Source organism: Mus musculus, chromosome 10, assembly GCF_000001635.26.
Source record: "Mus musculus strain C57BL/6J chromosome 10, GRCm38.p6 C57BL/6J".
In the NCBI taxonomy this organism is placed as follows: Eukaryota; Metazoa; Chordata; class Mammalia; order Rodentia; family Muridae; genus Mus; species Mus musculus.
In genome coordinates, this window is record NC_000076.6 from 53,372,916 (window position 1) to 53,399,093 (window position 26,178).

Sequence of the window (26,178 nt, forward strand, 5' to 3'; positions counted from 1 at the left end):
AAGTAATGGCTAAAACAGAAGGAGGAAAATGTAGTGAGAATTCTGGAGTTTTGGTTTCTTTAAAAACACAGAAATAGTATAAGAAAATATTTTTGGTTTAATCCCAGGTGTGAAGATATGGGACTGCTTTGGACTGTCCAAAGCATCCGACTATGATTTGCCTCATGCTCTAGCAGAGGCATGGTTTTGCCAGCTGCAGATAGTTTCTGCAATTGTGTGATATCTGGAATTCGGGAAACTTTTCAGAGGGTATATAAATGCCCTGAGAGGCAGGGTTGGTGGTTGGTGATCATTCAAGGGGTTTAGCTGCTATTTGTTATTAGTTGTGCTCAAAGAAGAAACAAGAAGAAATAAATTAGATTAAGAGATCCCCATATCTCTCTCCTATCTATCCTTTCTTTCCTATCTAGTGATAGAGGGTGAAATGGGGGGGGGATAAAGGGTGGGAAAAAGGAGAACCCACAGAGTAGTAAAAGATTTAAATGTATCAGTTCAGAAAACACTTAATAAAAGTGTGAGAAAGAAGTACCAATCAAAGCCAATGTGATGGTGCACACTTCTAAACCCAGCACTTGGCAGAGGCAGGCAGATCTCTATATATTCCAGGCCAGGATGGTTTACATAGTAATTTCCATGCCAGCAAAAGCTACACAGCAAACCCTTGTTCTAATAAGGGAGGAAGGAAGGAAGGAAGGAAGGAAGGAAGGAAGGAAGGAAGGAAGGAAGGAAGGAAGGAAGGGTCTCCTATTCCAATAAGAGGGAACACTGTTAACAGCAGGCAGATACTCTTGAGAAATAGCAATCAGTCAAGGCATCCATCCCAAGAAACTCTTCAGTCCTAGGCAAACCCTGGACACTTCTCTACTTTGAAACTGGAGGTCAGGTTGCCAGCAAGCTCAGGGAGGTGGTGTCTTTAGCTTAAGAACTCCAACATTTTTTGAACACTCAATCTCTATGCAATGAAATTAGCTAATTTCTGCCAGGTTAGTATTTTTAAATCCCCAACTGACAGTGGTCAGTAGCATTCAACCGTCTCCTTCTGACCTAGCTAAAATTACCTTAGACATATGAGACTTTGATGACCAAACACCACGTTCTCCTGATTCTACAACACTTCCCTGTCTTCTTTTGCGTAATCTCTTTTGAGCATTCATCCTCCTCTACCTGATCAGAAGCATTGGTGTCTCACAGCTCAGTCCTCTAGTCTCTGTTCCGTATTCCCCACTATCTTTTCTATAATCTCTCCATGTGATTCACCCAGCTCCCATAATTGATACCATTTATATACAGGGAACTCCTATCTCTCCAGATGCAGTGACCTCCACACTGGCCTATACTTATATACCAACTTCCCACTCAATATCTCACCTGAACTCTAAAACGGACATCAGACTTCACACTTAACCTTCTTCCCCCAGTACTCCTCACCACCTCCAATAGTTCACACTGCAGAAAAATGCAACCACAAGCCACTATACTTACAGAAGCTAAACTAGGAACTCACTTTAGATTCGTTTCCCTTATTTGACACCACCAAACCATCAGCAAATCTTATCAGTTTTATTTCTCACAAATATTCAGAACCTATTCTCTTCTCTCAAAACCTCATGTAACTGCCCTAAATTTCTTACCTAATAACAACAATGGTATCAAAAATCAGCTCTCTCATTGCTATTCTTGATTCTACCTTTTCACTATTTCTTCCCCTACACAATCAACATGTGATTTACAATCATAACAGAGAATGTCCACTTCCTGTCCCTAGTACACAAAGCAATGCCAGCTTCAAGCCCTGAGTGAAAGAATGAACAGCAACATCTCCTTTGCCCATAACTTCGTTTCACAGACAGAATAAAAACCAACCCAGCATGGTGATGCATGCCTTTGATGTCTAGGGACGCAGAGGCCAAGTGGATCTCTGTTTGAGGCCAGCCTGGCCTACAGGGCAAGTAGGCCAGCCAAGGATACATAAGTGACACCTTGTCTCAAACAACACAAAACCAAAACAAAATGAATCCCTCCTTAAAGAGCCTTGCATTACTATCAGGGCCTCCTCACCTCACATCTCTGCTCATCAAGCTCAGGACTGCTTGGGTTCTGATATTCCTGAAACTCTCTAAGCCCCACCCTGGAACCCATACACCTCTCGTCAGGTGAAGCAGGTCAGCACCTTTTCTGACCAGGCTGCTAAACATTATTCTGCCCATACTCTTTGGCTTCCTTTTCTTCCCAGTACACAGCACCAGCTGAACCAGCTTCTTGTGTATTCGTTACTGCCCATCTTCTCCCCAGGAGAATATAAGTTCCACTACAGCGAGGACCTTCACTTTCTGGTTCAGTCGTATAACATCATGGTGGTGTATACAACCTGCCATATGGTTAATACTTAATAACAAAACCACATATCTATGTGGAAAGCACCATACTAGACAGCAATTCTACTGCAAATAAAAATAGGTAAAATAAAATATAAGTATAAAAAGCAATTTGATGTTGCTATGGTAGTCCTTCCTATTCTGTGTTGTTTGTAGGAGGTTTTTGAGTGTGGATTTTTGGTTTGGTCTGGTTTTCGATTTCTTGAGACAGGATCTCAAAATGTAGTCACTATGTAAACCTAACTGGCTTTTAATGGGCTACAATCCTACTGCCTCTACTACTCCATTGAGATTAAAGACAGATGGAACTATGGCCAGTACTTCCATTCTTAATTAGTGACCTTCCACAATAAATTGTTCTCCTCTGAATATTTTTAAAGATTAAAGCAGAAAATATGAAAATCCTTCAATCAGTAATAATAGTTAATATGTTGGGGTTTAAATGTTACATGGGTGATTACATTCTTCTTATTTAATGCATAATTCATAGGAACTGATTAAGCTATAATTCAGTAAAATAGTATCTAAAGATACTGCACTTCTTAATTATTTTCTCAGTGCACATATTTCTTCTAGACAGAAAAACTGTAACTAAAACCTTTGTGTTCACAACATCCATAAAGATTTACAATAGGTGTCATCAGCTCAACTCACCATTTATTTCCTGACCTCAGAGTAATAAGCCAGCTTCATCCAATCCAAGCAGTGATTAAATTCCAATTACTAATCAAGTTCATGTCACAGAAGCTGTAATGCACCCCTCATGCCCAGTGACTGCTATGAAAGAACATGTCCACTTGAGTTTAGCTGGCAGGGTTGTTACCACTCATTGTTACCAGAGTGCTCTGAGGTGCATCTAACTCCAAACCATAGCAGAAAACATCACTTGTTGTAATCTATGACCACTATCATTATGACATCACGAAGCAGCTTATAAGTGATGTATTCACTCTGAAGATGCAAATTCAAAGCTTAAAGCAATGAGCAAGCGACACTGTGCTTGTAACTTGCTAACTGTAACATTTTTAGCATGTTTTAAAAATATAATATTCTACTCCAAAATATTTTAAGGACTTGGATATATTAAATTTTTAAATGTGTCTTGCAAAACTAGGAATGGTGACTCATACCTGTAATCTCTGCACTTGGAAGCCTGAAACAGGAGGATTACTGTTAGTTTGAGACCAACCGGGGCTACATATTTAGACCCTGTCTCAAACAAAGTAAAACTGTGTGTATGTGTGTGTTCTATTTTAAGGAACATATTTATTGTAAGCAGAAGTACTCAAAATATCGCTGTCTAATTCTAGATTTCAAAAGCCTAAGGAAAATATATCCATCTTTCAATTAACTTTGATACTAGTTTACATTCTGAAAAACAGTGATTACAAATATATTCATTCAAGTCAAAATTATTTAAAAAATCATTTTTACAAGTTATTCTCTAGATAACTTGTAAAGTCAAAAAACACCACTTATCCAATTTTAAAGTAGCCATCTAGCTATATTTTAAGTATAGGGGAAGGACTTTATGTGACCTTGCATGGAAATGTAAGAAAATATTCATTTTGTTTTTTTTTCTTTTATTCAGTACAAGGTTAGCCATAAAGCTGAAATACTGGATAAAGACAAAACACAGCTAAATGCTAAAAAGAAAGAAAGAATGAGTGAAAGAAGGAAAGGAAGGAAGGAGGGGAGGAGGGAAGAAGGGGAGGGAGGGAGGACTGCTTAGTAGTTTCTAAAGTATACATACTGTTCCCATTTGTTACATCCTTAAATGTTACTGCAGCAGCAACTTCCTTTCCACTGCAGAAAGCTGACCTCTCTTACCTTTGCTTTTCCCCTTAGTCAATCACCTATTTGCATAAACCAGTTTTAGAACACCCAGAATTAACTTTGTGCATACAAAGACAGGCTTCTTAATATCAGAAAATTATTTACTGTCTCAGAACCAAACAGATTGCTAATACACTCCATCAGGAGGCTGGGCTGGCAGATGTCACAAGTCTGTGATTCCCCCCAGCACTTTAAGAGTGTTTGGCAGGATCAGTAGCTCAAGGCCAGTCTTGGCTACATTGCAATTTTGTGTTAAAGGCCAGCCTATGCTAAGGTACTCAGAAGAGGGAGTGGGAAAGAAGACTGTTTGTTTGTTTGTTTGTTTGTTTGTTTGTTGTTATCATCATATAGATCCTAAAATTGCTTGAATTAGCCAAAGGGTCAGTATTTCCAAGACACATTTTCTTCATATTTGTAAGAAAAAGATGCTTTCCACATGAACCAGCCCTTACGTTATCCTGACTTTCACTCAGATCATTTGCTAGATACACCACACTTGTTTATCTAAATATCTTATAAAAATTCATTTTAAATAATTTCAGTATTTATATCAGCTCAAGGAGAAAATAATTACATCACCATTGCTATACAAATAATCCACACTCAGTGTATAGATGAAAATTTTCACTATTTCATTGGAAAGAAGTATTGTGATTTATGACTTACTACTGTCAGCTGAGAACACATAGTTTTATAAAGATTTATCTTGTCTGAATCCCTTAAATCTAAACATTATTTTCTTCCTCTATATTCTAGGAAGAGTCAATGTCTAGAAACTGCAGTGTAACATCGAAGCCTTTTAATTATTTAGCTGCTAACTCTGAAATGTTCTCTTAGAAAACAATGGAAAACTGGATACAATGCTTCTGGGATGTACTTCCAACAAGGGCCATTACCAAGAGTAAGATTTTAGAGGTTAGGTTACAAAGACATCACAGATGGGTTTTGACATATATGGATAGCTGGAAATCACTCTCTTTGGCCCCCAGGGATGAGTACCTTCTCCATCACTAAAGCCACTTCCAGGCCAGGCCCCACAACAACTGGGTAAGCATCAGAAACCTCTAAATGTCTGTCTACTCTTGAAGGCAACCAGTAAATATTTTAGAAAGTAATTCCCTGCATATATTGTTACTAAATTCACAGCTATTCTAATCTCTATTCTAAAACTATTATGGGAGGGTATAAAAGAATAAGGTGTAAGAGACATATATACATACATATATATATACATTATATACATTATATACACACACACATAGAGACAGACATACAGACATTACAGTTCTAAACCAATGGTTTTCAACCTCTGGGTCGCGCGACCCCTTGACGTCAAATGACCTCATGAGAGTCACATTTCAACTACGTCCATTACAATTCATAACAATAGCAAACATTACAGTTATGAAGTGGCAATGAAAATAATTTTATGGTTTGGGGACATCACAACATGAGGAACTTTTAAAGTTCGCAGCATTAGGGAGGTTGAGAACTACTGATAGTTTAGAATTTAAACTGTCACAGAATTTCATTGTTCAAAATTTCAGTAGCAATGTGCCTGCATGGTATCTTCAAAAAGGCAGAGAATACCACAAAAGGACTCCTACAAAATGCTTCTTTTCGAACAGTTTTGCAAAAGGTACACAACTGCCTCTAAGTTACACAAGTCAAGTTCTAACACTTTGTAGAACAGGGTTACCACCCATGGGTCCCCAAAATACCTAAATTTTTAGGAGAAATTCTGCGTACAAATAAGTAGCCCTTTTCTCTTGGGGGGTGGGGGGGAGAAGGAAAAAAATTTATGTATCTTTCAGCTTTTCAAAGGGGTTCATGATTCAGTTCAGATTAAAGAGCCCTTTAGACTGTCATCATTAGATAACTTGTCATGGTCAAGCCAACTCTTCTTGTTCTATTCCACGTTAGGGGAAGATTTATAATTCAGTGGCTCCTACACAACTTCTGGGTGATGCAGGCATGAAATGGTTGTCTGATTCTAACAGTCCCTACAACCACCACCGCAAAGCTGCAACCCCCCAGTTTCCCTGAGCCCCGTTTCGAAGGCGGCTGGGCTCTGATGGGACCCAGGAGAGCCCTGGCAGCCATGCGACCTGCTTTCTAAGAGCTGCCGCCCCCTCGGGGGTCTCAATCGGCGACCAAGTCCTCAGCAGCTTCTCTGGAGCAGTGGCTGCGGGCGACACTGCAGCGACCTTCCCGCCCGCGTCCCGCGTGGGGCAGCCACGCACACCACACGAGGGACAACAAAGCCCGGCCGAGCGGCCCAGAAGAGCCGAGTTGTCACCCCGCGGGGGTCGCAGGCCTTAGGGCGCGGACTCCGGAGAAGCCCTGGCGGCCGTCACCCCACCCGCCCGCAGTCCTCCTTACCCGCAGGGAAGCTGCGGGCCCCGCTGGGGCTGTCCCGGCCGCCAGCCTCCGGGGCCAGGAAACGGCCCCACATAGCGGGCGAGCGGGCGAGCCTGGAGCTCGGGGCCCGCGGTCGCCTCGGCTTCTGGGCGGAAACTTGAGCGGAGCCTGGGCCTCGGCAGCGCGGACCGGACCCGGGCGGGGGGCTTAACGGCTGTTCAGCGACGGCCCCGGAGCGCGGCGGCTGCCATGGCCCAGCCGGCTGCGCTGAGGCCCGGGCCGGGGAAGCTAGTAGCTCCCCGGTGACGGCGGCGCGATCGCAGGCTCCGGGGCTCAAAGCGAATCTGCAGCTGCGGCTTCTCTCAGCCCCCTCCGCCCGGCAGAACCTTAGGCAGCGGGCCGGGCCAGGACAGGCGGGGCCTGGATGGGGCTGGGGGCGGGGCCCAGAGGGCGGGGCCTCAAGGCGGGGCCTGGGACTCTTGGCGAACCAAAAACCTATTGCTAACAGCATGCGGGTGATCATCCTGAAGCCGCTCCCTACTTCTCCATCCTGTTACCTTCAAGCTGAGAGAGGGTCCATAATTTAATCCCAAACCCTGTCTTCCTATACGTGCTTTCTAGGGGCACAGTTGTTATAAAAGGTGCGAGTTGTCCCTGCAACCGCTTCAAGGGGCTGTGGGGCTAGCCATCTGACTCAGAATGGAGATCAGAATTAAAATTGTTGTCATGCGTTCCACAAGCACCGGTTATGGATCACGGTGGGAATAGAAAAGAGGACATCCCTGCCTCCCACATCTGCTCCACTTTATTTCCCACCCTTCCTAGGAACAGACATCCTGAGAAAAGACAAAGGAATACAGCATCCTCTTGCAATTACTCTTGTTGGCAATATAATCATTTGAATATTTAGATACAAACTAAACACTGTCAACCACTGTACAAGGAGGCAGTCTCAGCATGCCAATCAGAAGTAACCCAGACGATAAGTTCCTTAGGCTTTGAGTCCAGTGATGTTTTTCCTAATGTGGAAACTGCTAACAAAAGCTTAATATTGATGTATCCTCAAGTAAAATACTACTTAAAGCTTGTGAGGCTTACATTTAAAAATGTGTGCTATAACTCACCACATTTGCTGAAATGTACCAAACCGTGGTTATACATCTAGTCTCCTTCCTGTAGATCTGCAGATATTTCTCCAAATCTTCAGATGTTGGTCAACCGTCAAATGATTCTGATGCTAGAAGGTGACAGAAATATGAAAATATAACGAGATGGCTCTTTATCTGATCTAAAATGTATCTAATTATTTATTGACAGTTGAAAAGGATGGGGAAAAAAACATTAACAGTTCCACAAAGAAAAATATCGAAAGTAAAAATACTATATCTACAAATACATCTTTTCATAATTTGTAGTTTAACAAAAAGCCCAAATTCGCTGGAAACTTGATGTGTAACCCAGGCTGCCCTCAAACTCCTGGTTCTCCTGCTTTAGCCTCCTCTGTGCTTTCTAGAAAGAAAGAAAAAGGAGAAAGAAAGAAAGAAAGAAAGAAAGAAAGAAAGAAAGAAAGAAAGAAAGAAAGAAAGAGAGAGAGAGAGAGAGAGAGAGGAAGGAAGGAAGGAAGGAAGGAAGGAAGGAAGGAAGGAAGGAAGGAAGAAAGAAAGAAAGGGAGGGAGGGAGTAAGAAGGAAAGAAAGGTTCCGGTCGCTTAGAGATTCTTAAACATTTAAAACTCACAACCTCATAACCCCTTTTGTCCAAGAAACTTTTATACAACACTGGATGACTAGATAAATAAAATGGTGTTCAAGGCAAATGTTTGCTTATATTATAAATTTATTTTAATAAATTATTTATTACATATACAAATTTACCATTCATTAAAGATGAAAACACTCTGTATGCTAATGAGATAGATGCAATTCTTTACTTTCATATAAATGATTAAATGTTTGCACAGCATAGTAGTACATACCTGCAATCCCAGCACTTGATGGAAACCAATAAACCAGGAATCCAATTGAAACCTGGATTACAACATGAAGAGTTTAAGGCTAGCCTGAACTACATAATGAAGCCTTGTCTAGGAAAGAAGAGGAAAAATAAAGGAAAGAAGGAGGAAAATGAAGACATAGGTAAATATTTAAAAATGAAATTAATACCCAACAAATTTCTTTTTTTAAAAAATGTTAAAGACATTATTGAGTACATCTGGTAGGAGTTAGGGGGAAGAGTGGGGATGAATATAATCAAAAACCATTGCGTGAAATTTTTAAAGAAAAAATTATTTTATAAAGACATTGGTGCTGGACAGGTGGCTCAGCAGTTAAGAACTGGGATTAAATTCCTAACACCCACACAGGGCAGCTCACAATCACTTATAACTCCAGTTCTGATGCCCTCTTCTTGCCTCTGCACCATGGGGCACCTGTTCATACAGCCCAACACATGCACATAAACTAGTAAGAGATCTTTTAGATGAAAGATAAATGGTGCATTCATAAGGTTGGTTCGAATCTTGGGTTGAGCACTCTGATTTCCTTTACTTTTTTTTTTCCTTGAGGCACATTGGATTTTCTTACTTCTTTTTCCTTATTCAAACTTATCAGTTTGGACAAGCAGCAAGAAAGCTGAAAAAGGTTATAACAATGGGTAAAGGTGATTTTTTAATACTATCATAAAAATCTCATAATGTAAATGTCAATATCTATTCAATTTGCAAAACTATATATTTTATGAAACAAGATGAATAATATATAGGAAAAACTGTCAACAAAAAATAATTGCAACAGTTCCTCAAAAATGATTACCAGAATATTGACAAAGATGTATGGATGAAGTCTAAAATTTTTATAACTAGAAATGTCTGGTGTGTCAAGTTCATATCAATGACATAATTTGTAAGCTTTCCCACAAGAGAAATCACAAGTTATCAAATTTTGTTTACATTGTTATTGACTCAAATGATCATTCAACAATGAAAACTAAGAACACTTTTCTAAGCTGGATTTGAAAATGTTATTTGGTTCCTAACACATAGAACTCATTCATCCTATAGTAAGCAGAAGAGAAGTGGCCTGCCTATTACAGCATGAACAGTGTGTGCTTTAATTTCCTTACGTATAATTTGGGATTGTAACAGAGACCACTATCTTGAAGATTTGCTGTGGGAATTTCATTGCTTAATATTTTTTGTAATGTTTGTAATACAAACACACACTATAGATATAAAACTGTTACTTCTCACTAAAGAAAAAATCAGTTGCTGTAGGACAGATAGGTTACAGATGTTTTATGTACACACATGTTTAAACGGAGTAAAGTACTATTTCGATTCTTTTCCTAGCCATTTGTGGTTACTAATTAGCTCAGGAATTATGTTGAAATACTATTGAGAAATAATTACCCAACTCTCCAGGGCCAGGTTAATAGTAGCATTCATCTAGGCTGTGATTCCCTGAGCTTCCTGCGTGGATATTCCTACCTGTGCTACCAAAATAGAGGAAGGAAAGTTGGGAGAGATGGCTGGAGAGTATGCACTGGGCAAAGCCAGAAGGTTTCTCATTCCAGGAAGTACAGAAAATGAACTCTACCTCCTGAGCTTTTGCCTCAAGTCAGATCGTGGTGCCCACTGGAAAGCAGAAAAACACTGACTGGCACAGCTCTCAGGCTCCTGAAGGGGACGGGAGGACAGGACTCAGTCAACAGACAGTCTTCAAAGGACATCAGTGTTTACCGGAACTGTTTGTCCTGACATCTTTGTCCCAGGAACTTGTAGTCACCAACTCATGTTACAGAGCTTATGAAAAGCAGAAAGATCACTTACGGTAAAAGGGGACAGCAGCTCTGATGGTGTTTAAGGAGTTGAACATTTCCCTTCCTGTTTTCCTTTTCAAATACTGGAGGATACTTTTCAGAATGGACAAAACTGTGGGGTTCAAGAAAATAAATCTTGCCTTCACTTTACTCACACACGCACACACACTACATACATACTACACATACACTATACACATACCATGTGCACACACATACACACATATATATACAATATATACATACCACACACACAAACTACACATATACATACTACACATACATACACTATACACATATACACACACACAAACTACACATATACATACTACACATACATACACTATACACATATACACACACAGCATACATGCACCACATATACACATACTATACACACACTGCACACACATACACCCACTATATACACATAACACACACACTACACACATAGACATACTATACACACACTGCACACTATACACATAGTACACACACCACACACACTATACACAAACCACAGACTATACATACACACATAATACACACACACATACATACACTATACACAAATACATACACACTGCACACACACATACTACACACATCCACAGTATATACACATTGCACATATACATACTACACATACTACATACACATACTATACAACTATACACATACATTGCATAGACTACATACATAGTACACACACTATACACAAACTCATATGCACACATTGAACACACTACATATATACACACACATGATATACACATACACTCACATTTTCACACAAACTACCCACACTACACACACAAACCCACACACTGCATACACACTATACATACACACACACATACACACACACGCGCGCGCACACACCATCTGAGCTGACCTGCACTAGTTCACAAGGGAATTGTTTTAACAATTCAAAATGGCCAAAAACATTTTGAATTAGGTCAAAATGTTCTGAGTGATAAATGGGGTTATCTCCTGAGTATAGTTAGTAGCAGTTACTGAAGGAAAAACAATCTTTAATTATAAACTTCAATGATTTGAGACATCTCAATAATGTCTACATTAGTGTACACGCAGCTACAGATTTTATATGATCTTCAAAATAATCTGTCCTGAAGAGCTAGTAGCTAGCTACTCCATTTTACAGATGGAGGCTGGGGATGAGTGGGACAACCAGAGATGGTAGGTATGACCAAACCAACTAAAAAGCTAGCTTTCAAATCTGATCCACGTGACTCTAAGGAGCAATCCTTTCTGGTCGTGCTCCTTAATATGTAGACAAACATTAGAAGATTATTCTTCAGATGACATGTGAGAAGGAAGGACCGAATTATAGGATCCCTGAGTGTTGTGCACAGTTGTGCTAAGATCCTCACGCCTGTTGGCTGAAGAATGTAGTAACGAGTTGCTGAGCCTCACTCATCTGGAAAGAGTGATGAACTCAAGAGAGGACTGAAAAGCAGAGGAGGTGGAGTCAGGGTTTTACAATCCAAGAACAGACACAGCTAGAGTAAAAGAGCACACACTGCAGAGATGTGAACGAGGGCAAAGGAGAACAGAGTTTCAAGATTTCAGAGGCGGGACAGTGGAAGAATTAATCCCAGAGACAATATTGCAGTTGTGTCTCTCTGATTTCCTTCAAGAAAGACCCTGATGTCCCAGTGTAGAGAATGCAGTTGGTTGAATCTGTAGCTCCTGCCACCCACAAGGTTGCCCTCAGCTTCTAAGTGGAGGCTGTGAAATCCTGTGGTATTTCCAGAATGACCAACCAATGAACATAATGAAGGACCCCACTCTTTCCAATGCATAGTCCCCCCAACCAGTTTTTGCCTCTGCCTCTACTGGGGGGATGGAACCTTTTTCAAACCTTTTATGTAGTCTAAGCCTTTGTTTTCTGGTCCTGCTTCCTGGCCCTGCCATCTTCCACAGGCTATCTACAACCCTTCTCCCTGCCTTTAGCATCTGCTTCCTGGATTATCCAGGAATGTATACAGTCCAGGAAGAAGATAAGGATAGAAAGGAATTGGATTTGGTTCGTTTGTTTGAAATAGGTAAATAGTGTTTCTAAAGGATGTGAGGATGTGACAAAATATGTTTCTAGGAGATTACAGTATACCAACCCACAATATAGATTGTGGTTTAATAGGAACTTGCTCTCATAGGTTTATGTATTTGAACACAAGGTCTCTGACTGGTGGTGCTGTTTTGGAAGTGAGTGATCAGTTAGAAGAACCTTAATGAAGGAAATGGGTCACTGAGGGTGGGCCTTAAGGATCATAGCACTGCATCACTTCCTCCTTAAGTCCTGCTTCCTATGGGTGGATCTGCTATGACTGTCTCCTTCGGTAGTACCTTCCCCACCTAGCTAGATTACATCCTCAGAAGAGCCGTAAACCAGATAAACCTTTCCTCCCTGTGACCGTCAGTATTATTACCTCGACAGGATCTACAATTATAAAGATGAGAGATAGGCCTGGAGCACGCCTCCAGGGGATTATCTCAATTGCATTAAATAATGAAAGGCCCCACCCTTGGAATCCTGGCATGTACTGTATGAACAGAGAAAAGCAAAGCCAGCACTAACATCCACACACTCATGGCTCTCTTCTTTTGACTGTTCCATGTTTCAGGCTCCTACTGCCTTGACTTCCCCCACTGTGAGAGACTTGAAACCTAGAAGCGTGAGCCAGAAGAAATCCTTTATCCCTCAACACTGCTTTTGCTGGCAGCTTGGTGGCTTCTTTGTCACAGCAACCATAGCAGTGTCTGGTACCCCCAGGAGAGTTACAAGAAAAGTAGCTCACAGCTGGGCGTGGTGGTGCACACCTTTAATCCCAGCACTCAGGAGGCAGAGGCAGGCAGATTTCTGAGTTCAAGGTCAGCCTGGTCTACAAAGTGAGTTCCAGAACAGCCAGGGCTATACAGAGAAACCCTGTCTCAAAACCTCCCCCGCCCCCCCCCAAGAAAGGAAGAAAGAAAGAAAGAAAGAAAGGAAGGAAGGAAGGAAGGAAGGAAGGAAGGAAGGAAGGAAAAAAGAAAAGAAAAGAAAAGAAAAGAAAAGAAAAGAAAAGAAAAGAAAAGAAAAGAAAAGAAAAGAAAAGAAAAGAAAAGAAAAGAAAAAAGAAATGCAGCTCACAGCAACTACAGCAGAGCCAGAGATACCAGGAGCAGAAAAGAGTTCCTGAAATTTCCAACAGAAGCAGGCAGGCTCAGGAGAGATGACAGACTGTTGTCCATGAACTCCTGGGAAGAAGGTTCTGCCTACTCCTGACTGAGCAGGGCCTGGCAGCTCAGTCACAATTTTTTAAAGTTGTTACTATTTAAAGTATTTTCAGGAGCATGTCACATAAACTTGTAAATGTATGGAGTTCATTGATGCCAATGGGATTTTGATTAGTTAATTAAGAATAATACATTAGTTCTGACTTTGCTACTCAAATAACAAAACTATAAAGATAGTTTTCATGATCGAAATGCACTTCCAAATAGCAGGAGATGATTTAATTTATTTTGTTAACTTTGGAAGCCAGGCAATGCTAGCATGCCTCAGAAATCCCTATACACAGGATCCTGAGACAGGAGGATTGCCAGGAGTTTGAGACAAGCCTGGGCTTCATTCTGTACAGTGGAGGAGTGGGTGGGATCTCTGGAATTTTAAAGAGAGCTAATATCATTGGAACAAGCCCTTGAGGAACCTGAGTGAATTTAAATCGTAGATCCTTTTCCTGGGCATTCAGAGAAGGCCTAGAATTTTAACAAGTATAATAAGGGACTGAGAAAAGCAAAGCTAAGTCTAGATATAATTATATGTATATGAAGGTATATGAGGAAATTAATTTCTTATCTTTTTTCCTAATTATATATTTTTAAACACATAAAAACAGAATGATCATATAGGAAATACTCATAATTATTCATCTCATTGTAGATACACTAAATGAAGTTAAAAAAAAGTTAAAACTAGAGACAAATATGAAAGACTCACCACTGTTTTTAGCTATGTAACTTGTTTAACAAAGGACATTTCTAGAAGATGGTTCACTTTATATCTGTTATAGTGTGAGTAATTCTCTTAATTACTTATTTTTGATCAACAAGGTACTGATTGGGGGAGAAATTTAACCTGACACAAATTCAATCTGTGAAGTCTGATGTCTATGTTCAAAAATAAGCAAACTTTTAAAAGATCCTTTTAAAAGCAAGCATGGTGGAACATGCCTGTAACTACAACGTAATTACGACATAGTAATGATCCTAAGTCTATGGTTGGGGCTTTCAGGGTTTTGAAACAAAGTTTTGCTATATAGTGCAAGATGACCTTAAGCCCAAATCCTTTTACCTCACCCTCCAGAGTGCTGGGGTTAGCGGTACAGGCCATAATGGGCAGCTTAGAGGGCTTTTGGTTTGATTTTTTGTTTTTTAGAACTAATCTATGGATAATTATCATAAACTGAGAGTGGGCTTTTTTATTTATGATGTACCTTGACTCGTCAACTCTAAAACTGCATAAGTGGGAATGAGAATAGCCCCTGAATACAGTCTTCATCATAATGCTTACAGAGACCAACAGAAATGAATTCACAAAGAACAAAGCCCCAAAACCTAGTTCACACTTATGCTGTGGATGATAAAACGAAAATCACAAATCCTTACATAAGATGAATACTAATTTATCAAATAGTTCCCTAGTTCAGACATTCTTAAAAGCTTTGCATTGATCTATCTCTGTATGGATAATTAGGCAAGGATTTCAAATAATACTTGTTCAGTACACATCTGCCCCAAGAAAGGTTGAACAAGTTTAATTTTGTTGTAAAGATACTTGAAAAATATCGTCTGCAACTGAGACCAAAAGTCATGGTGATTATTAGTATTTAAGCCCCCAATGTTACAAAGGTGTACAATTTAGTAAGATCCCACCAGCAAGCAAGTATAGATGCCCCGGGGGCTGTGGAGACCACAGAACCTGGAGTGTTTGATCACATAGAGGAGGAAGGATTGGAGAGGCAGGCAGAGGGGATTTGCTGGCAGTTGTCTAGATGTTGCTGCCTTCTCTGCAGTCCTTTGAAGGTCAAGCTGATTCTGGCCCAGAACCAAGATGTAAGTTTTAGATCATGGCAGGCTTATGAGGACAGTGTAGCCTGGAACATCTAATCCTACCCTGGCCTGCCCTAAAAAGGCCTTGAGTTTGCTCGGCACACCAACCCACTGCAATCCCCACTCCCTTGGGGCTGTTTTCCAGAAAATTAAAGCATAGAAGAGCAATGATACATTTGCCTCAGTTTTGATTTGGGGCTTTATCACATAAATTTTTTTAAAAGACGTTTTGTCTTCCCACATAGCAACTCTTAGAACAGATGGCTTAAAGTGTCTCATAGGAAATGAGCTGTAGTCAGCAGATGAGTGGTACACAGCCATGTTTCCGCCGGCAGAAGTGAGGTTGACACACCACCAGGCACTGGGTCCTACTGATGCCTTTTTATCCACGGGTTAGAAGCCTCCTTACTAGGGTTATAGTATGTGGGGGCATATACATTGTTAAGAGGTAAACTTTTATCAGCAGTAAGGTGATTTTGCTGGGGTAATTGCTAACCTCCCCCAGGAAAGATGTCAGCTAAAGGAGACCAGTTGGAACTCAAATGCCTTGATTACAGACTGGATACTAGCAACAGGCCAGGCCTGCAGGACAGCTTCAGGCAGTAATTGAGTGAACGGGCAGATTATTGTGTAGCATCCATAGCACTCATAACCAGCAGGAACATTTAGTAAACCAGGGGGTTAGGGAGTAAGAGGAAGTCGGGAAACTAAAACTTGAGTTTGTGGGATTTATACTGAATGCCTTTTAATTTTTCTTATTTAATTGTTTTTTTATACGGTATATTATAATCATGCTTTCTCCCCTCCCAATTCCCCCACATTCTCCCCATCTCACTATCCACCCAATTTAATGATTCTCTCTCTCTCTCTCTCTCTCTCTCTCTCTCTCTCTCTCTCTCTCTCTTTCTCTCTCTCTCTCTCTCTCTCTCTCTGTGTGTGTGTGTGTGTGTATGTGTGTACCTACACGTGTGCACGCACGAGTATATATGAGGACATGCATTCATGCATGTGTGCTTACAACACTTCTCTTGTTACATCAGTATAGCCTTTGTATAATCTTCAGGTCAGCTTTTCCTGAGTCATGGAATGTTCTAGGCTTGCCCAGTAACGTCATCCTTTATCTTGGGTCACATTGTAGTTGTCAGCTATCTCATATCCTTACATCTAATTTTTTATAAATATAATAAGGAAATGTCACTGATGACAGAATATTAAAGTAAAAAATGAATATTGATAAAGTGAGTAAAAATAAAATTACCATACAATGTCATCTTCAATTTTTCTTGTAGCTTGATACTATATAAACAAACCTGATATGTTCTATTCATGGACAAAATACTTTATTTTATTTCCAGAGTGCTTTTTGTATGCATCGAAAAACAATTTTAAAATAGTATCTTAGCCGGGCGGTGGTGGCGCACACCTTTAATTCCAGCAGTTGGGAGGCAGAGGCAGGTGGATTTCTGAGTTTGAGGCCAGCCTGGTCTACAGAGTGAGTTCCAGGACAGCCAGGACTATACGGAGAAACCCTATCTCAAAAAAACCAAAAAAAAAAAAAAAAAAAAAGGAAAAGAAAAAAAAAGAATCTTAGGGTAAACACATTTTTAAATCATAAAATTATTAATCCTACTACATAAACTGCTAATCAATACCAAGAATTATTAAGTGTTTTAATTGAAATGGTTAAGACGAAAACACTAATGATCTTAATATTAGGATGTGGAAATTGACTAAGATTTTATTTTTCTTATTTAAAAAAAAAATCAGAAAAAAAAAGTAATGCCGGCTTTGAGGTTCTAAATCTGATAATATAAGTACAATACATTATTAATGGCAAGAAGTTGCATTACACAAGAAAGGAAGGGAATGGAGAGGTGGCTCAGCAATTTAAGGGCACTTACTGTTCCTGCAGAGGACCTGAGTTCAGCTCCCAGCACCCACATAACGACCTAACTCTAGCTGCAGAGTATCCAGCGCCCTCTTCTGACTTCCTTGGACAATTGCATTCACAGTCACACACCCACACACACACACACACACACACCCACACACACACCCACACAGGCACACACATACACACATAATTTTTTAAAAAAAATTTTAATCTGCAATTACTCACCATTTGACTTTCATTGTAACACCATAAATGTCTTAGTTAGGGTTTCATTGCTGTGAAGAGACAACTTAACCATTACAACTCTTATAAAGGAAAAAATTTCATTGTGGCAGGCTTACAGTTTCAGAGTTTCTGTCCATTATCATCATGGTGGGAAGCATGGCAGAGTCCAATCAAACATGGTGCTAGAGGATCTGAGAGTTCTATATTTTGATCCACAGGCAGCAGAAGGGGACTGAGCAGAACTTGAACATAGGAGACCTCACAGCCTGCCTACACAGTGATGGAGCACTTCCTCCAACAAGGCCACACCTCCTAAGAGCGATATTCCCTATAGCCAAGCATTCAAACACATGAATCTATAGGAGCCAAACCTATTCAAACTAGGTATGAATAGGCTTGGCCCAGGGAGGGGCACTACTAGGAAATGTGTCCTTGTTGGTGGAAGTGTGTTACTGTGAAGGTGGGCTTTGAGACCCTTCTCCTAACTGCCGTTGGACAAGATGTAGAACTCTCAGCTCCTCCAGCACCATGCCTGCCTGGACACTGCCATGTTCTTCATCATGATAATACTGGACTGAACCTCAGAACCTATAGACCAGCTCGAATTACATGTTGTCCTTTATAAGAGTTACCTTGGTCCTGGTGTCTCTTCACAGCAATGGAAACCCTAACTAAGACACTACCACAATAAAGAATAGTAGGACCCATTCTTCTCTCACAGTTGAAGGCATAGAGGGATCCGGAGCAACATGGGTTGCTCAGGACAGATTAGCAGTTCAATGACAGGTGTACCTGACTCAAGAAACTGAGCCCTTTAATAATATTCATTCTGCTATAAAATGATTGCTAAGCTTTACCAGTAATTAATGATTTGACAATGACCACCTATGGAAGTAGGAACACAAGGGAATGATAACCACCAAATAACTGTTCCCTTTGTAAAAGGGGGGAGGTGGACTTGAGAAGGGAACATGCAAAGACTTCAAAATGTGTAATATTTCAAAGCCAATGAAATGTGGAAACTTGTTAGGATTTGATAATATGGTATCTGAGGTTATCTGCTTTTCTCCACACTTTCTGCATGTTGAAATAATTCAGTCAATAATTAAAGAAGCCGGGCTGGTGAGATGGCTCAGTGGTTAAGAGCGCTGACTGCTCTTCCGAAGGTCCCGAGTTCAAATCCCAGCTACCACATGGTGGCTCACAACCATCTGTAACGAAATCTGATGCTTTCTTCTGGAGTATCTGAGGACAGTTACAGTGTACTGTATATAATAAATAAATAAATCTTTTTAAAAAATTAAAGAAGCCAGTTAATGCCATCCTATTTCATGTGTAACAAAATTGAATAGTTATGGTTGAAGACTGGAGAAACAGGCATACCCAATACTTTAGGTGATATTAATCTGTCTAACTCTTGTGGAAAGTATTTTGACAATATGTGCCACTTCTGGCCATAAGAATAATTATACTCTGTTATTCATAAATTTTCCTTTGAGGACACTATCCTAAAGGAAACAAGACCAAACTAGGCATGCACATACAGACATCAACATATCATATCATAATACTCCCAAGCCACATCATTTAGATATACAATGTCAAGTGTAAAAACAATCTAAACCTTTAGCTGTAGCAGAATCATCAATATTTTTCAGCCTTTAGGTTATACAGCAATTTGAAGAAAGATTATGATATAACATCAGTTGGGGAAAAAAATGGTTATCAAATTACATGACCTCTAGGATTAACTCAATGGAAAAAAATAAGCATAAAAAATGCTCAGGAAAAGACACTGTAGAATGATGGGTAAATACTTTATATTAAGGTGATAAGATCAATATCTTGCAGGTCTTTGGCCATATTGATCGGGTATATTATATTATTATTTGTGATGTAAATGCATTGTACCATACATTCCTAGGTTTTAGAAATAACAAGACACTGCTCAAAATAGACTGGAATGTAAGGGATATGGTGGGGGAGGGGTCCCAAGAAGGAGTGTAGAGGCCAGTGGAAGGGGAGATGTACCAGGCTGGCATCTTAAGGAATGCTTCCTGCGCAGAAGCCATCAGTGAGCTTAGCCCAGAGAGGAGAGGGCACAGTAAGACCTGGATCAAGAAGAGGGGCTGGGAAAGTGGGCAAGCATGCCCTAAAGTAGAAGGATGTCCCACATGCTCAGGAAAACATTACTCTGTGTCATGGAAGGCCTATTTTCAGATTTCAATCTCCAAATTGTTCAAATATTGTGGTGACTTTGAGAGTTTCACAGTTAAGTGGATCCCACAAAACAACTGCTTGAAGATTCATAGCGACATAATTATGAGTTGTGTTTCACCGGCTCCAAATCTTTCGTCTAAAAATAATCGCAGTGACTACATCTTGGGTAAACAAAGCCATTACCTATTCTGTGCCCAGGCTATCTTGGTAGTCACTTACTGGAAAACGGATCACTAGTTAAGTAACTGTGTGTTTTCAGAGCATCTGCTTGTCACTCTTACCATAGTGATGAATGAAATAAAATATTTTAAGCCTCAGGGCATAAATTTGACTTTTTTACCATCACACAAGCCTGCCTGTACATCCAAAGGGGTACTCCCAGCTGGGCACTCCTAGAAGCCACCACTTTCTTTAAGGAGTGTTTTATTTTCTATGTTTGTGTATGTAGATGACAGACAGGTGAGAAGTGGGGAGGCAGAGTGTACTGTGGGATGCTCTGCTGTCCCCATGTAGACCATCTGCCATTTCCAAGCTTCCTTGGGTTAGAGAAATATTTCTTAAATAATACATGACTCAATAGGATGATAGCTGCCATTTATCAAATAATTGCTTTGTGCTGGGGGGTTACATCCATTAACTAATTGTTGTGAGCATCCTGCCAAGGCTGTAACTCAAGTGGCAGGGTGATCAGGTTCTTCAGCGGTTTCTTGGTTTTCATCCTTTGATATCCATCTAAGATTGAACTTCTTGATTGCTGTCTTGAGCACTGGCAAGAAATCTGTGGTTCACCTACATTACCACCGCTCTCTCTTGTGTTTTACATTACAGTTTCCTGTGCAAGCCAAATTCCCTATGTGTCCTTTGAATGGAGCAACAAAGCCCTCAGTGGATGTTATGATGTTGCTAAGTCAACGATCCCAAGGCGTCAACCCTATGAATGTGGCAAAGCTTTCCCTGAGTGAGACTCAGAGGGATGGTAAAGTGGTCCCCGGGTCCAAGGAGGAGTGTTTGACAGTGTGTGCAGAAAAGATCTACCATAGATTTTTTTCCTCTCAATGTTTAGTGCCTGAAGCCTGCTCCCACTGTGATTAGCTAAACCTGCCTCCTAGTTCAGCTGTATATAAAAACACTGCACCTTGTTTATCTGTATGAAAGAGCCTCCCCTCCTTATTTAGTATGCAGCAAAAGCAACAGCTCACTTCCTTGTTCAGTTTTATATAATAAGCATGCTGAACTTCTGGGGCGCTGTGGCTTCTCCATCAGACTCAACACAACTGGCCACATTCCACTTGTTTTGTACTTGTGTCCGTGTGTCTGCTATTTCTCCATTCCTCTGTGGTCCCTAGTCAGTGTTCTGGGTCTCAACCCATGCAAGGACTCAGAGATCCTTTTCCTAGCCCCATGTTTGCTCTCTCTCTTTAGCTGCATCAAATACCCCATTGCTCATACAGTCCCCCCAAATGTCATCCATATTGGGGGCACCTATTTAATTTTTGGAGAAAGGTAAAGATGGCCCATTGCAGTGCCAACTAACAAACAACTTAATAATGGAAATTTCCAGCTGAAGAATGCTCAAAATTCTCCCCCTCTTCCCTCTCTCTCCTCCTTTCCCTGTCTTTTCCTCCCCCTCCCGCTTCTTCCCTTCAGCTCCCACCTCTTCCCCTGCACACAGATGATCAAACCCAGGTGCTTTCACACATGCTATGCCATGCTAAACAGACACTCTACCACATCACACTCCCAGGCCATAATCAGTTTTTGAAGTGAAGGTCTCCCTTCTTTATCCAGGCTGTTCTGAAATTCCAGCGCTCAGGAATCCTCCCTTCCACCCTAACCTCCTAACTAGCAGATTGACTGGCTCATGCCAGAGCACTGCCTTTGGGATTCTTATTTATGATACAAAACACTGTATTCTCTACCTAGGGCTTTCCCTTCATAGTCAAAGTGAGCTCATAACGGCATTTCCCTCAACTTAAGATGAGAAGAGATCAGAAGACTAGCAAAGGCTTAAACACCATTTGGTTCCTCTGCTGTGTCATTATCCCCATTTTACACAGGACCAAACAAGTTCAGTGAAATTAGAGGTGAAGGATTGAGCTTGAATTAAGAGCCTGTTTTGCCTAGCTCAAAACGTAGGTTGCCTCTGCTACTTCCAGATGAGTACATGAGAGCCAGTAGTTATTGACTCTTTGCAGCATGCCTGAATTCATTAAACCTTCACTCTGGGGAGTATCCATTTTCTAGACACTGATAAAGCAACTTGCTCAGAACTGCATGGTTAATGGGGAAGGTCAGGATGAGAGACCAAGTAGGGCAGTCTCCCTGGTTCTCATCAGGGGTGGTCCTCTGCCAGCCTACAGCCATAGCTCCCTCACTCCTCTCTGGGCAAGAAGTGAGGATGACTGCTTGGCGACAGCACAGCCCACACCCAGAAAAAAACAATTCCAGTGCGCTTGGGAAACTCCTGTCTTCTGAAAGCCCTCAGAAAGCTGGCTTCGTTCTGTTGACAAACTAAATTATAAACACCGTAATGGCTGCTTTCAAAACCCATTGTGGAATTCAATCTTTCCTTGTTTACTGAGCTGGCAGAAAATCACTCCGGTCATTTGTTCTGTCTGTCACTCATCTGCATGTCTTCTGTACGTCACTTCTGTATGTCGGGTACTGTTAGGCACAGAGCAAAGATGAGTCAGGGTGACTGTGAACAGCTCTGAAGCTTGTGGGGGGGGGGGCTGGGCAGCCTAGAGCATGTGCAGTCAGACTCAGCAGATAGCTATTCATGAGGTAATATTTGAAAAAATTGAGTCACGTTTTACATCACTGCACGGGGAAAAGGCATTGAGTTACTCATTTGAGAAAACAGTTATATCTCCAACACTAGCAAAATTATGCTACAAGGATCAGGTAAGCTAAACCTGGGTGAATGGCTGCCTGGCTACGGTTCTGAAAGACCACTTGAGCATCTGCTGACTGAAAACAGGCCCACCTGAGAGTCCCTGACTCTCCTCTTACTCATCAGAGGTGGGTGGAACTCTCTACGAAGACATAACAGACATCAAGTGAAGATTACGTGGACTGCTTCTTTCAACTCTAGTCTGAGATTCTAAATTACTTAGTCCAGCATTGTTTGTTTGTGGCAGGGTCTAACACTGCACCAGAGGCCGATGGGGGAACTTATGAAACATGTGCTGTTCTGGTTGTTGTAGAATTCTGACTTGGCCTGCCAAGTACTGGCAAAACCATTGAGGATGTAATACTTCCATCCTGGTTGACTTTGGACCACATCTCCTGGTTCCTATGGTAACACTAAAAGAGTAAGGCCCCTTTTTAAGATTTAAAATACCAAATGAAAAGGAAAGGGTATCTGATTTTGTTGGGGCCATTAAGAGAAAACTACTTCCTCATGGAAAAAAAAATCAACCTCTGGCCTTGGATATGTTTTAAGTTAAAACACTAAATACTAAACAGGAAGCCCTCTTACTGTCTCCTCCATTTAAAGTCAACCCATCCTGTCAATCATGTAGTCAGAACTCCATCCCCAGAAAATCTGATGCACCTGAAGACAGAGGTGCATCTGATGCACTTTGAAGACAAAGGGAGGACTAATTATTTCCTCAATAAGATAATGTACCTTTTCCCATAAGCCTCTCCACCAGATGAGTAGCCTACAGAACTTCTATCTTGGAAGCACTTTGAATCGTATCTTCTTTGTCTAAGCTGATGTCTGCTTTTCTAACTCAGAAAAAAAAAATGTTATTTTTCTTATATTATACTTCCTATCTTTCCTATCTAACCCCATCCCCCGTCCCCTAAGCATGGGGTATTCCTCTTTCTTGACCATTCCCCTCCTCCCGGCAGATGCCAAAGCTTACAGCCTGCCCGTCTTGTTTGTCTCTCACACACTAGTAAAATTGTCCCTCAGCATTCTTCTGTGTCTATGTTTTTAATAATTTTATTGAAAACAACAGTAACAATATTCCCAAAAAGGGAATCCTAAGTTTTCCCAGTATCACTCGTGCATGCCATCATGCCCAACTCTGGTCCTTTTTTTGAAGAAAGTATTATAAGCATGAAGAAGAGTATTGAGTTGAGTTACCATTGTTTGATGGCATGATTCATTGACAATATAAAGCCTGCTATGATTCTTCCTTTCATAATTCTGACCTCAGTTTGACTTTCGAAGTGGGCATTGCCTTCAGGGAAAGATATTTAGATAGGAATATTCTTAACTGAAAATAGCTGAACATTTATTTATGTAGAGCTGAGTATTTATCATGAACCTAGCCCATAGCTTGTAAGCAATCCTAGGACATTATTTGTGCCCCCACTCAACATTTTTTGTTGTTGCTGAGTTATATTTATTTTAGTTTATTTTATTTTTTGCAGTGAACACCTTTAGCCACATATGGAAGCTATGTTTTGGGGTTACGTCATTTATTTATTGGACTTCTGCCATCCAATTTCATTTAAGACAAAGAAAAAGAACGGGACTACAAAACCGCAAACCCCTCTGCAACTTTGTTTCTATGTTGACAAAAGGCTAAGGTCCAGAGAGCTCTGTTAGTTCACACAAATGCAGGGCACAGGTAAGTCTTACCTCTCTAACCCTGCCACCACCCACTATGAGTCTGAGGAGATGTGACAGTCACCTGGAAATGTGAAAATACTGTGAAACCAGTAGCTGACTAGTATCATTTAATACCCTGTATTATGCTGCCTTTTCTAATTTGACCCTCAAAATGAATGGCTGAATAAGTCTAGATAAGTATTCTACCAGCCTCAGCCCAAGTAATTTTTCCAGAAGGCAAAACATTTCCAATAATACTGAGTTGGTAGGTAAGAAATAAATAAGTAAATAATCTTTAATCTTCTCCCCTTTAAGAAGCTGGGCACTGTTGATTATCTCATGTCCTATCTGAGCCACTTAGCAAGAAATACATAATGCTTGTCAGGAGAGGAGAATAACAATGCCCCTAAATAGAACAGCTCCACAAACTGATAGGTTCAAAGACAATTTAGACGCCAATCTGTAGGCTCGGGACCTCTAGGGAGCTTTAACATTATTATAAGAGGACCCGCAGTCCCCTCAAGCCCACTTGTCTGTACCCTGAATCCAGAGGCTTACACTTGTATGTATACTCCGGCTTAAAATGAGTGTATTTTGTTGTTGCTGTTGTTCGTACAGTCTGGTTATATAAGCATTGCTGAATCATGAGTATGTGTTTTAACATATGTATTTCCTCAGTAAACTCCTACCACAAGTACCATTATGTAGAGATCTGTGAATTTTTTGTTGTTAAAAACTAGATCACAGTTGGAAACTGGGGGACCATCTGTTTGAGGCTAAAATAAAAAAAACCACAGTAACATGAGGGTAGGAAATAATTATTTTAACACATATTTTTCGTTGCTGTTTTTCTAGTTTAACACTGTATATTTAATCAATGCCTTTTGTTTTGCATATTAGATGGACACTAATTATCTGGCTTATTATATGTGGTCAGATCATCGATTCCCAGAAAAACTACCCCGATGCTATTGCACAGTCCTGCATCCCTCCTAGATGATGTCATCCTCAGGAGTCAAGTTTCTGGCCAGGGGAGCAGATTTGCAGAAGTAAATAAACTGGAACTAAAACCATGAAACGTTAAAGAGACATTCAAATTTACACAGCCCATGAATAACGGATAATCTCCGCTACGAAGTGTCCCTTAAAAATATAATATCCGGTCAGACTGACCCAGGGAATTGAAACAGTAAACAGCAAAGAGAAAAGCTCTCAGCAACACCATCTAGGAACAGAGGTAAGGATACCCTCCCTGTCAGCCCCAAAGGGACAGCTGTTCCCTTCTCTCACCACAAACCATGCACAGCACGTCTTTGCTCTCTGACCAACTGAGATCTGCTTTTGAGGAGTAAGCCAGACACACAGCCGCTGGTGATCGCAGGAACTTCAAAAACACAAGTCAACTCCAACAGGCCCTGCCTGAGATCTGCTTTCCATCTCTGGCAATCTTCCATTCCCGGTGCACGTACCCAGCCCCTCCCCCCACGCCCGTCCTCCTACCCCCCCATCCCCCCCCCGCCCCGCCCACTGGCCCTTCCTCATATTAGATGCTTTGTTAGATGAAACCTGGGGACAATGGAAAGCATCTGGGAAAGAAACCTAATGTTTCCATCTGGAAATGTTACTTATTTAAAAGTAATAACCCAGAATCTGTAAACAGTTTCGTTAGAAATCCCTCCCCCACCTCAGCAGTCCCTATGAAAAAAATTTTTTTTCCAAAGCAGAATTTCAAGTCTCCTGTTGGTGAATTGCTAAAAAGCTTTGTACCTG

General features: G+C 40.8%; 1 protein-coding gene and 1 long non-coding RNA gene across 4 annotated transcripts in view; both read right to left on the reverse strand.

Annotated features, from left to right (window-relative positions):
- Cep85l (centrosomal protein 85-like) overlaps positions 1 to 6,968 on the reverse strand; it is a 106,443-nt gene extending 99,475 nt beyond the window's left edge. For 2 of the 3 annotated variants that reach the window (XM_017313744.2, XM_017313743.2), the window contains exon 1: positions 3,030 to 5,625. Coding sequence is in view for 1 of the 3 variants with exons in the window: in NM_001204983.2 (NP_001191912.1) it covers positions 6,594 to 6,666 (73 nt within the window). In the remaining 2 variants the exon portion in view is untranslated. Of the gene's footprint in view, positions 1 to 3,029; positions 5,626 to 6,593 lie in introns of those variants that run through there. The other variant, NM_001204983.2, reaches the window with a different exon arrangement.
- Positions 6,969 to 7,670: 702 nt separating this feature from the next.
- Positions 7,671 to 25,833, reverse strand: Gm46225. The gene is made up of 3 exons (XR_001779770.2): positions 25,699 to 25,833; positions 8,547 to 8,654; positions 7,671 to 7,809 (listed from the first exon to the last, which is right to left on the reverse strand). It is a non-coding gene; the product is annotated as a predicted gene, 46225 (long non-coding RNA).
- Between the last annotated feature and the right edge of the window lie 345 nt (positions 25,834 to 26,178).